Source organism: Mastigoproctus giganteus, chromosome 5 (genome assembly GCF_048544385.1).
Source record: "Mastigoproctus giganteus isolate SK-2022 chromosome 5, ASM4854438v1, whole genome shotgun sequence".
NCBI lineage: Eukaryota > Metazoa > Arthropoda > Arachnida > Uropygi > Thelyphonidae > Mastigoproctus > Mastigoproctus giganteus.
In genome coordinates, this window is record NC_143579.1 from 126,370,253 (window position 1) to 126,384,955 (window position 14,703).

At 37.3% G+C, this 14,703-nt stretch overlaps 1 protein-coding gene across 4 annotated transcripts in view; it reads left to right on the forward strand.

The window, feature by feature from the left end:
* The window catches only part of RhoBTB (Rho-related BTB domain containing), a 388,644-nt gene that overhangs the window by 75,732 nt on the left and 298,209 nt on the right, over positions 1-14,703 (forward strand). For all 4 annotated transcript variants that reach the window (XM_090374193.1, XM_090374190.1, XM_090374192.1 and 1 more), the window contains exons 3-4: positions 5,718-5,945; positions 13,293-13,396. In XM_090374193.1, coding sequence (XP_090230319.1) covers positions 5,760-5,945; positions 13,293-13,396 — 290 coding nt within the window. In that variant the 5' untranslated portion in view covers positions 5,718-5,759. The remainder of the gene's footprint in view (positions 1-5,717; positions 5,946-13,292; positions 13,397-14,703) is intronic.

The following is a 14,703-nucleotide window of genomic DNA, read 5'->3' on the forward strand; positions in this document are numbered from 1 at the left end:
TCAGTATCCTGTTGGGGATCAAGATTGTGCTGCTCAACCAAGTAATGCTCTGTGACTGCGGAATGTTCAAAATTAGCAGTTCGCAGGCCACCTCATGCTCAGAAACCCGATCTTTCAATCTTCTACCAGACTTGCCTACATAACTCCCCCCCCCCCACAATCTGGACACATATTACAGTATACAGAACCACTCCCTAGGAAAGGAGGAACAGGTGTTTCATCTTAGAAATAATAAGATTGTAATTTCCTCCCCGGAAGTTGCACACATCGTATATGATGGAGATGCAAAATCCTAACAAGACATTCTGATACGCCCGGATAATAGGGGATGTAGACGGTAGAGATAAATTGATTGATGCGAGGCGGGTTAGATTTCGTAACAAATTCGTGAGCCTGAAGCTTACATCTATCTAGAACATGAGGTGGATAGCCGCAATTTGAAAGCTCTGCCCTAATTTTAGAAATCTCAAATTGTCTGTCACCAGTCAAACTAGAGTGCATCCAAGCGTGGGAGAATGGAGTATGAGCAGTGCTACGTAAATGACCAGGGGTGTGTGCAGAGCCATAATTGGTAAATTGGCCTGCACACATTGGCTTCCTAAAAACGGAAGTTACTAAACGCGAATCCACACGTTTGACTAAAAAAGGAAGAGTATTATCAACCTCTAGTTCAATCGTAAACTGAATGATGGGCGACAGGGAATTGAGATATTACAGCAGCCCAGATTCTGATCCACAGGGTACAATTGCAAAAATATTGTCAACATAACAACACCAGAGGGTGATAGGAATAAGTAAGTTCAAGAAAATCTGACTCAAGTTCCTCCATGGTGATATTGTCAACAGGAAGCTCTTTCTTCTTTGTGCAAAGATTGCACTATTGTAATTTTGCCGGCGCACTGTTGTCCTGGACAAGTTGGAGTATATTTGTAAAGCCCTCGCTCTATTACAGGTTTGGGAGATTTATGAAACTGTGCAAGACTCCCCTGTGAAACTGCTGGAGAAGTTGGAAACTAAAGTTAATAAACCTGTGCATTCTTGGTTTTTAGCTAATAAGATTACCAAGAACGTCCGCTGGAAGCTTCATGCGACAGGTTGTCGACTCCCACAGTTTTATAGACTTCTAAAGATCCATAAACCTGATATTCCTTTACGGCCCATTGTTTCTTGTTGTCATTGTTTCTAAACATGTTGCCAAGTTATTAGCACCCCTTGTTGGGAAAACTGATTACACTGTTTCCAGTAGTATGCATTTTCTGTGTATTATTAAAGATTTTACTATTTCTGAGAGCGAGGTTATGGTCTCCTTTGATGTGGTTCTCTATTCACTTCTGAACCTGTACAACAGGCTATTGCCTGCATGAGATCTTTTGAGCAGGGATACCAAATTGGGAGATAGAACCTCGCTCTCTACAGATGATATTTGTACCGTTCTTAATCTGTGTTTAATGGGGGGGCACAGCTATGGGTGCCCCTGTTAGTCCTATTGTGGCCAATATCACCATGGAGGAACTTGAGAGTCAGATTTTCTTGAACTTACCTATTTGTGGAGAAGTTAGAAGACACCAGCATTTGTGGAGAAGTTAGAAGACAGAGCCATCTACCATCACTCGCAGTGAGCGGTCAGAGAGATAACTGGATACTCAATTATAAGAAACAGTTCAGCAACCATCAGATGGAAGCTTATTTAGAAGACCTTTATGCCAAACACAATTGAAAGCCTTTGAGATGTGAAAAGCAACTACTTGAATTTCATCAAACGTTTCCATTGAATTTGCCCATATATGGCTTACATAAGCCAGAATATCGACACTGATGGAATCCATATTGGGGATCGTTGATCACAGTAGGTTTCTAGATAGTTTCAGAGTTTGGCAGTTAATTGATTTCTTAATTACTTTAGAAAGAGTAGGAGTAAGTGCAATGGGACAATAATTGGATGGGAGGGATTTTTCATGCTTTTTAGGGAATGGTTGGATATGAGAAAATTTCCAAGCAGAAGGAAAAACACCTTTGGAATAAGAAAGTGAAAAAAGGTGACACAGAATAGGAGCAAGTTCATGGGGCATAAGTTTTGAGAACAAGTGAAGAAATACTATCAGGACCTGGAACTTTCTTAGCATGAAGATGCTTAAAAAAATCTTCTGACATCCTTTTTCACAGAAGACCATAGGACGCATTGAATGGAGTGTACTGGGAATGGTGGAAGGTGGTTTACCAAGATCATTAATACACAAGTTGGAAGAAAAATAGGATTCTAGCACGTCAACTTTATCCTTGGCTGAAGTGGCAATAGAACTATCTGGTTTTGACACAGGTGGGAATGAAGACGGGCAAAAGGTACAGCTAATAGCCTTGCCAAAGAGATTAGAATGCTAGACTACAATTTGGAAGTGAGTTTTCTCCTCTTAGCATGTTTGAAACCTAGTTTGGACTGATTAACGACTGCCTTACAATTGTTACGAGCTTTGGTGTAGGCAGAAAATGAAATATCAGATTTGGAAACAAGCCAAATATGATATGTAACATTCTTCTCTTGAACAGCCTTATTGGAAAACCAAGGTTTAGATAAACAACAAGATTTTAAGGTGGAGTGCGAGATAAAGGATTTCATACCTATAAGAATAATTTTACTAACGCTATCTGAGCAAATGTTGACATCATAGGTTTTTGCAGATCACATCATTTTGCGTGTAATGCCAAACAACATGAGGTTGGGAATGGCCATGAGAGAAAGGCTCCATTGGATAAGACACCATCAGCAATTTGTGATCTGAGGAGCCTAGAGGACCACTCACCTTGACTGTGTACTTAGAAGGGCTATCTGTGAGAAAAACATCAAGTGTGTTGGTTGTGTGGTTAGGATTGTCTGGTATTCTGTAGGTAAATGAACAATCTGTGCGAGGTCATAAGTAATTACAAAAGCCTGAGCATCTCGATCAGCCTGGTCCGTGTGACTAGAAAATGGAAGCCAGCTGGAGTTGTGAACATTAAAACCATCAAGGAAAATTACCTCGCTGTTAGGAAAGTTGGACTGGAGAAGGTCAAATTTCAAAGAGAGGAAGTCAAAGTGTTCCAAGTGATTAGTTGAGCTTTGAGAATGATAGAGGCAACAGGCGAATGTGGTAGAGAGATTTTAAGCCAGAGATGATCGAAAAGAGGAGATTCCAAATTACTAATTCTCTGACAGGGAATATCAGAATGGACATATGCACAAGTACACCTTTGAAGTGAAAGGAATCGTAAGGTGAATAATTCGGACAACCTGAGATGAGAAGTGGTTAAATCAACCGATAAGTGAAATTCTGTCAGAAAAGTACATAGGGTTTGGCAAACTGTAATTGGAAATGGATATCATTGACATTAGAACTGAGACCAGTTATATATTTTAAACGAATGAGGAACTGTTTGGGAGTTTTAGATCTTTTCCCAGATAAGTTTTTTTTCTCTTAGTTGGATAATTCATGGTGTACTCAGTAGTAAGAAAATGTGTGGGGGGGGGATATGCTGTATGAAGTAATGAAATTTTTTGGATATGGCATACACATGGTAAGAATATACTCAGATCCTTGACATAACGTGGCCTCGACAATGCCCCCCGCATACACATTATTTGGACTCCCTCCAGTCACTATCTGGCAGGGTAGATGCAGCAAGATTATACATTGACTGATCTGGATGCCTCCTAAAGAGTTACCAATAGGTTTGGTTCGGTGTACTAGCTAGAGGCTGGCCTGCTAACATCATTTTAGAGCTGTACCATCAATGTAGTTAAGATTGGATCTCTCCATGATGTCCATCATAACCTAAAAAGACATCAATCATACTGCATGATGATGAAAGAGATGAAAACATTACTTTACTCTGCAGACTAAACAACACTTCACCATTTCAAGCCCCCAAATAAGCAAAGTGGTGGTTTTACACCGGTTGATGAGAGTCATCTACCACTTAGTATTGCCGGATAACACAGAGGGTTAGCATTCCTCCTTGTGGTGTGGGTGCGACACCTAGGCGTCAGCTTATATTGCTTTACACCTGGATGGTCACCCACAGTTTGCTAGTTGCTGTATTTCAGGACTTGTACATGGGGGTTATACCCAGGGTTACTAACAGTCCCACCATTGTGAAGGTTCAAACAGAGGATTTGGCTGTTGCAGACCGACCGTAATTTGCCGAAATTAGGTCCACTTGACTTGAGTGTTCTCTGAATATCATTTCCATCAGTGTTTAGACTCTCAGGTAGTGAGCACAACTTTGCATATATGAGAGGATGTCTGCGACATTCTCAAGGACCTATTGATACTTCATGAAATATCTGCAATCATATGGATCGAATAAGCATTGCTGCTGATGGCATCCTTCCTCTTGCTTAGACTACACAATGAGGGACCATAAATTCAAATTGAGGAAGGATAATTGCAGGATAGATGTACTGAAGTGTGCTTTCAGCCAGTGTGTAGTTGATTGCTGGAACAGGCTTCTGTCTGATGTTTTGGAAGTGGGAACTCTAAATAGATTCAAGGAAGAACTAGACTGACTATTAGAGGGCATGAACAGGTGATTTGGGAAAAGTTGTGTGTGTTTGGCTGATGTTGTATAAGCTTGTATTCTTGCACTTGCATTTGCCATTAGTAATACTAATATTGTTATTGAAGGTTGGCTCTCCAAGAATTGGTAATCTTATTTTATATTAGTATATAAAGTAAAAGAAAAAGAAGCCTACTCTGATATCAGATTTTAGTGTTGAGCCTTAGCATATTGACAAGTACATGTTTCATATGACTACTGTCACTAATCCAGGAGGCATGGTATGAAAAATATCCTCTCTCCATGCTGTCTTCATTTGAAAAAAAAAAAAAAAAAAAACTTAATTCTAAGTCCGTTTTGTATTAATACTGAAGATTTATTTTCAGATTTCTGCCCAATGCTTGAAATACTCAAATTTCTACTCACAATAAGGGTGGACACTTCATTTCCCTCTTAGATATCACCAAACCCACAGAGTTATTTCTTTGGGCAAAGTGCAAGATAGGTCAACCTGACTGTGCTTTTATTTGTTTTTATATATTTGCCATTTTTAGCTTTACCTTTTATTTGTTGCTATATTTCTACCAGTATTGTTAGTATACAAAAAATGATTTGTGCTAGAATCATTCTTTTTATGCTAACAGTATTGCTTTCTGTATCAAATTAAAGTATATTAAATCTTCTGTCAATTCCAGTTTAAATTATTTTGTTTATTATAAATTACAAGGTTTTGTTGAATACCCAGCATATTTTAATTTGAAACGTAACATGAATAAAGTCAAGCATATTTGATTTTTTTTTTTTTTTTGATAAATCTTTTTTTGATAAATTCAGGAGATTTATCAGTGATGATATTTAGGTAATGCCTGCAAAATTTCTTGGTATAGCAGTGGATGCTATACCAAGCCATTAAAAATCATGTTAGATGGTAAACTCTAAGTAGAGGTTGTGAAAATAAGCCAGGCCATTTATAATGCAGAACCTATGTGATGATGAGGTTGCAGCACCAAAAAACTTTATGCACCATGCTGAGTAAATGATCAGGTTGCTTTAAAAATGATTTCATAAATAATATTCATATAGCAGCTTATATTTCTTCCAAAAAACATACATTTTTACTTCTTTGTTAATGCTTCATTTATTAATCATCTGCTAATTATTTATTTATTCTAGTTTATTCATTCCAGAATTTACCAGATTTTCAGTCGGCTCGCAAAGGTTAATGATGGATGACCATGGATAATGAACAGCCCCATCAAGAGCATGTAAAATGTGTGGTCGTGGGAGATACTGCTGTTGGGAAGACAAGGTTAATATGTGCCAGAGCATGCAATGCTCGCTTGACGCTCAGTCAGCTAATGACCACCCATATTCCTACTGTTTGGGCTATTGACCAGTATCGCATTTATAAAGAAGTGAGTATAATTCCCCCCCCCCCCTCATATTAATATAAATAAATGTGAACTCAGCAATGCCCAACTTCTGTACATGCACGAGCTGCTTGTTTTGTCATTGTCTCTAGAGAATAGAACTTAATATCCAAATATCAGTTAATAAAATTAATTATATAAACACAATGCATATGCAAACTACATAGAATTGGTCACCATGAATGAAGAGTTTTAATCATGGTATAAAAAATTCAATAAATGAACTTAAAACAAAATTCTCTACAGAGAAATTTTCTAATGAACCTTGGATGTTGGAGAAATTCACATTCATACTTCACAATTTACATTCAAAGAAATTTGCCTCCATATAATGAAATAATGTGTCTGTATAACAAAGTTTTTGGGTCAAGTCTTATGCAATGTTTTTTGATTGTTGCAAGTATATTAATTATGTTGGCATGAAGATGCCAGTAAAGCTTGACTTTTCTGAACTCTTTCGCTCAGAATACCCATGTACTGTAGTTGGGGAAAAAAAAAAAAAAAATTGTGTTCTTAATGAGTGATTGCCATTAATCTTAAATTTTTTTTTTAATTTTGCAAACTTACATTAAGAGAAGCTTATGGAAGATTACTGATTGAGAATTACTGGTATCAGTGGTTGTGATTTGACAGCATTATCAGTTGGCATTAGTAGAGAAAACACTTCTACAGGTTGTTTTCCAAATGTGCCACATGTTAAAACATGCATAACACATTTGATTAATAGCTATCAGTTAACCTGAGCTGTTGGAAAAGTTTTCTTCTAAATGTCAACTGTTTTGCACTGATAACTCTATGACCAAGCCATTGGGAAGCACCTTCTGAGATTTACCTCTGTTAGTGTGTTGTTTCATTGAACTTGGAAATTAGTCTTGTATTTTGAGTAGTAAATCTATGAACAGGCTGTGAAGGAAATGCTTGAGTGTCAGCAATAAATTACAAGTTTTTTTTTTTTTTTTTTTAATGAAAACCCCAAACACGAGAGGTATTAGAACCTATAGTACTTGGGTTGAGAAGACGAAAGAAGATATTTGTTGACATTAGACTTGAACTTCTGTAGACTGTAATTTTCAGCAAATACGTATGAAGGAAGGTTGTTCCAGAAAACGGCACGCATTTGAATGAATAAACGAGGAAGACGAAAAGTTGGTTCTGTGAGTTTGAAGTTGGACAGTAAATGGATGTTGGCTGGTGGCAGCACATGTTCGGACTGTTTTGAAGGAGAGAGCAGGAATTACAGAAGCCAATTCAGAAGAACAGTTCCCATGGAAGTATCTGTAGAAAAGGCATGCAGCAGAAACAGTATGTCTATGAGACAGCGAGTGGAGAGACTCTGTTAGAGATGAATCATTAATTAACCTAACTGCCCTCTTCTGAATGGAATCAAGAAGCCTGAGAGAGGTTTTCGGGACACCACCCCAGATGTGGGAACAATATTCCATGGCAGGACGGATTTGCGATTTATACAGAGTGAACAGCTGTTTGGAAGAAAAGTAATGCCGAGAGCGAAAGAGAAAACCAAGTTTTTTAGATGCAGAGGAAGCAATATTTGTAATGTGCTTGTGCCAAGAGAGATTAGAAGTCAGGGTAATCCCCAAAAGAGATATATCATTTTGCCTAGAAATCAGAGTGTCACCAAAGAAAAGCATAGGAGCAGAAGAATCCTTTTTGACAAGACAAGACTGAGTTTTAGAAGTATTGAAATCAACTAGCATTAGCATTAGTAGAGGCATTTGATGCAAGAAAGCAAGTTTATGCAGCATCAGCCAAAAAAAAAAAAAAAAAAAACCACTTCCACTTCACCCCTCTGTTCAGCTGGACAGGTATTGTCCAGCTGAGCCTTAAACTTATTTAGGCTATCAACTTCCACGACAAGAGATGGAAGTCTGTTCCACAAACCAACCACCCGCTGGCTAAAGGCAAATTTCCACATGTCTATCCTACATCTGTCTTTCCTCAATTTGAATTTATACCATCTCAGGTGATTATTCTGAGCAAGAGGAAGAATCCCATCAGCATTGAGCATGCTCAAACCATTCATACACCTCTATCAGATCACCTCGCTGGTGCCTAGTCTCCAGACACTGTAATTTGCAAAACTTAAGCCCGTTCGAAATCCTGTCCAGCTGAGCCTTAAACTTATGTAGGCTATCAACTTTCACGACAAGAGATGGAAGTCTGTTCCACCAACCAACCATCCGCTGGCTAAAGGCAAATTTCTGCACGTCTATCCTACATCTGTCTTATCTCAATTTGAATTTATACCCCCTCAGGTGATTATTTAGAGCAAGAGGAACAATCCCATCAGCATTGAGCATGCTCAAACCATTCAAGGCTTTATACACCTCTATCAGATCACCACGCTAGTGCTTAGTCTCCAGACACTGTAATTTGCAAAACTTAAGCCTTTCTTCGTAAGAGCACCCCTTTGTTCCATTCACTAATCTTGTTGCCCTTCTCTGTACTCATTCCAGCAGCTCTACATCCTTCTTGAAATGAGGCCTCCAGACATGTATACAGTACTCTAGATGTGTCCTGACCATTGCCTTATACGAGGGAATAATTACCTCCTTATCCCTGCTAGAATAATTCCTATATATCATTGACAATACACCATGAGCTACTCTTGCAGCCTGTCTGCACTGCTCAGAGAACATATCTGCCTGCACAACCACCCTCAGGTCCCTTTCATTCTCTACCACTGTCAGTGTATTACCACAGAGTTGATACGTTGCTCTGGGGTTGCTGTTTCCCATACGTAGTACTTTACATTTGTCAATGTTAAACTTCATTTGCCACCTCTCAGCCCATCTGCTCATTCTTCCCAGATCCTGTTGCAGCAGCATAGTGTCAGTAGTGTCCTTGACAACCCTGCCAACCTTCGTATCGTCTGCAAACTTGGACATTAAGCTTGATATACCATCATCAATATCATTTATAAATACAGAAAACAATAATGGACACAACACTGAACCCTGAGGGACTCCACTAATAACATTAATCCACGATGAGCAGTGTCCATTGATTACCATTCACTGCCTTCTCCCCTCAACCATCCCTTAAAGACAAAGACAACTAAGTTTTCTCTGACCCACTGGAGAATTACCTGGAGATCGGTATTTAAGGAATTGGTAGCGGATATTCGAGAAGTTGAAGCTGATTGAGCAGGGCAAGGTTTTTCAAAATGGAAAATGGAATGCAATGTGCTATCATCAGCAATACTATGGATAGGATTTCCAGTCAATGGAAGAAAGTGATTAATATAAAAGAGGAAAAGAACTGAACTTTGGGGGACACGCATTATTGGAGAAGTTAGAAGGCAGAGAGCCATCTACCATCACCCTGAGTGAGCAATCAGAAAGAAAACTGTATAATAAATTACAGAAAACAGTTGGCAAAGCATAAGATGGAAGCTTGTTTAGAAGACCTTTATGCCAAACACGATGGAAAGCTTCTGAAATGTCAAGAGCAACTACTTGTGTTTCACCAAACTTTTCCATTGAATTTGTCCATAAATGGGTAAATAAACCAAAATATCACCAGTGGATCGACACTGACGGAATCCATACCAGCGATCGTTGATCAGACGGAAGGTTTCTAGGTAGTTTAAGAGTTGGCAGTTAATTGATTTCTCCATTACTTTGGAAAGAGGAGAAATAATCACAATGGGATGATAATTGGATGGGAGGGACTTGTCAACCTTTTTAAGAACTGGCTGGATATGAGTGAATTTCCAAGCAGAAGGAAAAAGATCTTCGGAATAAGAAAGTGAAAAAAGGCAGCAAAGAACAGGAGTAAGCTCAGGAGCACAGGTTTTGAGAACAAGTGGAGAAATACCATCAGGCCCTGGAGCTTTATTAGCATCAAGATTCACCAAAATCCTTTTGACGAAAGACTGCAAGAGGCATTGAATGGAGCGTGTTGGGAATGGTGGGAGGTGTTTTACCAAGATCATTAATACATGTGTTGGAAGAGAAATGGGATGCTAGCAGGTCAGCTTTATCCTTGGCTGAAGTGACAACAGAACCATCTGGTTTTGACAGAGGTGGGAGCAGAGATGGGCAAAAGTTGCGGCCAATAGCTTTGGCAAGAGACCAGAATGCTTGGCTACCATTAGGGCAAGAAGCAAGTTTTCTACTCTTAGCCTGTTTCAAAATCTTGTTTGGAGTGATTAATTACTGCTTTAAAATTGTTGCGAGCTTTGGTGTAGGCAGAAAATGAAACTGAAGAATTGGAAACAAGCTAATTACGATATACAACATTCTTCTCTTGAACAGCCTTAGCAAATTTATTGGAAAACTAAGGTTTAGATAAAGGACAAGATTTTAGAGTGGAATAAAGGATTACATTCCTACAAGAATAATTTCACTGATATGATCTGAGCAAACGTTGACATCAGAAGTTTTGAAACGGTAGTCCGACCAAGGAAAACAAGAAAAGAAATCTCAAAGGTCATCCCATTTTGCATTCTTGTGATACCAAACAATATGAGGTTGGGAATAGCCATGAGATAAAGGCTTCATTGGAGAAGAGACAACCACTAAATTGTGATCTGAGGTACCTAAAGGACCACTCACTTTGGCCGTGTGCTTAGAAGGGTTGTTTGTGAGAAAAAGATCAAGCCTGTTGCCTGTATGGTTAGGATTGTCCGGTATTCTTGTAGGCAAATCACCAAGGAAAATAACCTCACTGTTAGGAAAGTTGGACTGGAGAAAGCCAAGTTGCAAAGAGAGGAGTTCAAAGAGCTCCAAGTGATTAGTGGAGTTGGGAGAATGGTAGAGACAACAGATGAATTTGACACAACGAGGTAGAGAGATTTTAAGCGAGAGAAGATCGAAGAAAGGAGATTCAAAGTTATCAATTCTCTGACATGGAATATTAGAACGGACATATGCACAAGTACCACCTTTGAGGCGAAAGGAATCATACAGCGAATAATTTGGGTAACTGAGATGAGCAATAGTTGAATTAACCGATAACTGAGATTCTGTCAGAAAAAGTACATGGGGTTTGGCAGACTGCAAGTGGAAATGGACATCATTGAGATTAAAATTGAGCCCACATATATATATATTTTTTTTATATTTGTGAAATGAACCAGGAAGTGTTTGTGAGGATTAGATCTTTTTGCAGATAAGCTTATTCTATTAGTTTGACAATTCGTGGCGTATTCAAGTAAGAAAAATTGGGGGGGACATGCTGTATGAAGTAATGAAATTTTTGGATATGGCGTACACATGGTAAGAATATACTCCGATCCTTGACATAATGTGGTGTCGACAATGTCCCCTGGATACACACTACTCTGACTCCCTTAAGTCACTATCTGGCAGAGTAGAGGTAGCAAGATTATACACTAGCTGATCCGGAAGCCTCCTGAAGAGTTAACAATAGATTCGGTCCGGTGTACTAACTAGTGGTCAGCTGTAAACACCGTTTTAGAGCTGTACCCTCGAAATGTAAGGAAGATTGGATCTCGCCATGATGTTCATCATAACCTCAAAAGTCATCAGTCATACTGCATGATGGACTGCAAGTATTAGACAAAGTAGATAAATGGTTGATGAAGATAGTGTGTTATTTTACAAATTAATTTTTCAAAAATTGTAAAAACTAGCTGTACATCACAAAAGTTTTTGAGACAACCAATTACACTGAATGAAGAAAACTGTAATGAATATATAAATACAAATAAATTACATAAAGGAGAACAAAAACTAGATTGAAACTATACAGAAAATAAAAAGCATTAATGCACAAGAGTTGTGTGTCTTTATTATCTTGAATGACAGTATATCAGCTTATATCAAGGGTATTCATGTTTTAGGAAATTGTGTGTTTAATACAATAGTTAATTGTAGACAGTGCATGATAAAGAAGAAATGGGGGAGAGGGAGAAGGAAGAGAAAAGGGAGAGGGGTAAGGAAAATAAGTGGGATTAATTGATTGGGAGAGGAGCTTATTGGAAGAGGATTTTCTTTTGTTGAATTGAAACAGTGAGATACATTACCGAATAATAACCCTGTGATTTGGGGAAAGAGAATTGAAAATGATGAAGGAAGCGAAATTGGGATGCAATTTCCAATTCTGTCAGGAAACAACATATTTCAAACATTTAATGACAAGGATTGCTGCAAATAGAATATGCACCAAACTTTTATACCATTGGCAAAAATTTGAGACATCTGTTGAGCACAGTGGGCTGAAATAACATGAAACACAGCTGCATGGGAGATGTTGGGTATCAGGGACTTGCTTGATATTATATTTAGAACTTATAACAGATGTGTTTTCATTTTAATAGTGAAATATGGGAGAGTATTGTTTCCCCCCTCATATCTCACTGTTAAGATGAATATTTGGTGTTGGGGGGTATTCTCCTCCACAATATGCTGTTGAAAGTCAGGAACTGTGGTTCACTTACATAACTAATATTATAAATGAAGTAAAAAAAAAAAAAGAATGAATGAAAAAAAAAATGAAAAAGCATAATAGCGAGTGAGTCCCTGATACTTGAAATTCTGCTGAATGCAAAGAGTGAAAAGCTAGGTATCTTCTATGCAATTTGGATAACATATTTGACAGTTTTGAATGGCTGATGTAATGAGCTGCCAGTTGAAGACAACCCTTGGTGAAAAATCAAACATTCATTTTGATAATACACACAGTTCACAGGTGAGCTGCATAAAATTAATGTTGTATATTGTAATAGTGAATAAGGAATATGCAAACAAGTGGTTAAGGGATGGAATGAAAAAAAGAATGAAAAACTGTGTGAAAAGTTATTGTTATTGTTTGTTATTTTGGTTGTTAGGAGCATTAGCAACTAAGGCCATGTTGCTCCGGGATATGCGGTGGTCATTTCATGACCTTCCCGCATCCTCCGTATTTGGTGGTGACGGGCTCGAATCCCGCTCTAATCAAGAAGCGTGTGCTACGCACTGCTGCTCCTTCCCACCTGGCTACGGAGGCGCCTTTGTGAAAAGTTATGCAGCAATGACATTATCATACAAATTTTATTTAGTTTGTGGTTTTAGCTTATTTTAACTTTAAAATGTTCATAATCATTGGCTTATGGATTCATTTGTTCATATATAATTAATATATAGACAGTCATTTTGTGAAAGTGGATTAAGAAATTCAGGAGCTGAGTTTACTGTATTAGCCTAGAAATAAAATCATTAAATATGAGATTTCTTATTCAGTAAATAAATAGGATGAGCCAATTAGGTATTATTGGGAGGTGATGCTTCATGTCTGTACATGTGAGTAATAAATGTCATGAGTATGGGCTTCATTTGCTAAAATAATATTTGTTTACATTCACTACAGGTATTGGAACGTTCTTGTGAGATAGTAGATGGAGTTAGTGTGTCCTTAAGGTTGTGGGATACTTTTGGAGACCATGACAAAGATAGAAGATTTGCATATGGAAGGCAAGCTACTAGTTTGTATTAAGTTTTGAATGCAACACTGTGTGACTTGTTATTAATTATTAAAAAAGTGTTTAAACAATACTTTTATTCATAGCTGTTTTTATTGGACAGAATCAGTGTGTAACTGCGTCAATAAATCTGTTTAGTTTCAGAAATGAAATTTTACTAATTTACGAAATCTCTTTAAAATCTGGCACCCTAAAGGATTGACTGTGTTGTATTTTAAAATTTTATGGATTTCAGAGGTTTATTGGGGGGTGGATAGTTTCTGGAGAAGCACATTTCAGTACCTGTTAAACCTTGACAACCAAACTGTTTATATGTGTAAGCATTTATGATGAATAAAAGAATATGCTAGTGATTAAAAATTTAAATAACGGATAAATAGGTTATTTTCTTTTAATTTTTTAATGTATTTATTTTTTTATTTTTATTAATTTATATATATATATTTAAAATTTTTATTATTAATTTTTATTTATTTTTATATTTTTAAAATTTTGTTATTAATTTAATTTTCGGCCAGTGCAGCAAAAGCCTGTGGTGGCCCCCTTGTACTATATGGCTAATATTAATTTAATAAATGTAAAAGTTAAAAATAAATAAAGTCACAGTTACATACTGTACCAGTTTTAAGTGCCTAGGGAGAATATCAATAAATTTGCTTTGGAAAAAAAGATATTTTGCACTTGAGGATAAAAATAAGTTCTTGAAGAAATGATTATAACAAGGGATGTACAGTCATTATTAGTTTATAATACCATACTGTAATAAATAAATATTTTTTTAGAATTTTTTGGTTTTCTTGGAAATTTATATCATCATCATTGTACTCTTCCGTTTGGCACGAGTTGAGTCCCTATTTAGATATTGACCTCCATTGTTGTTGATAGCTCTGAAAGCCTGTGTTTTCCTTTAGGCATTGGAGCAATTCTCTTTTGGGTCTTCCTGGTGGTCTCTTATCTTCAATTCTTCCTGTCAGTACTATGTTAGGTAGCCTGTGTTGTTTCATCCGGCTCACATGTCCAAACCACTGAAGTTGTTTTTTGTAGATCTGCTTTATAATTCTGTGTTCAAAATTTAGATCATTTCTTATTTATTCATTAGTTTTACTTTCTCTTCAGTTTGTTTTATTCATTTTCCTTAGACAGTTCATTTCAAATACCATTATTTTTTGCCTTTCTTTCTTATTTATTCTCCAATTCTCTGATCCGTAAGTTGCTGTGGGTATGATGACAGTTTCATATAATTTAATTTTTAGACTAAATATAAAAATAGCGAAATGCTTAAAGTGCGGTACTCATCTT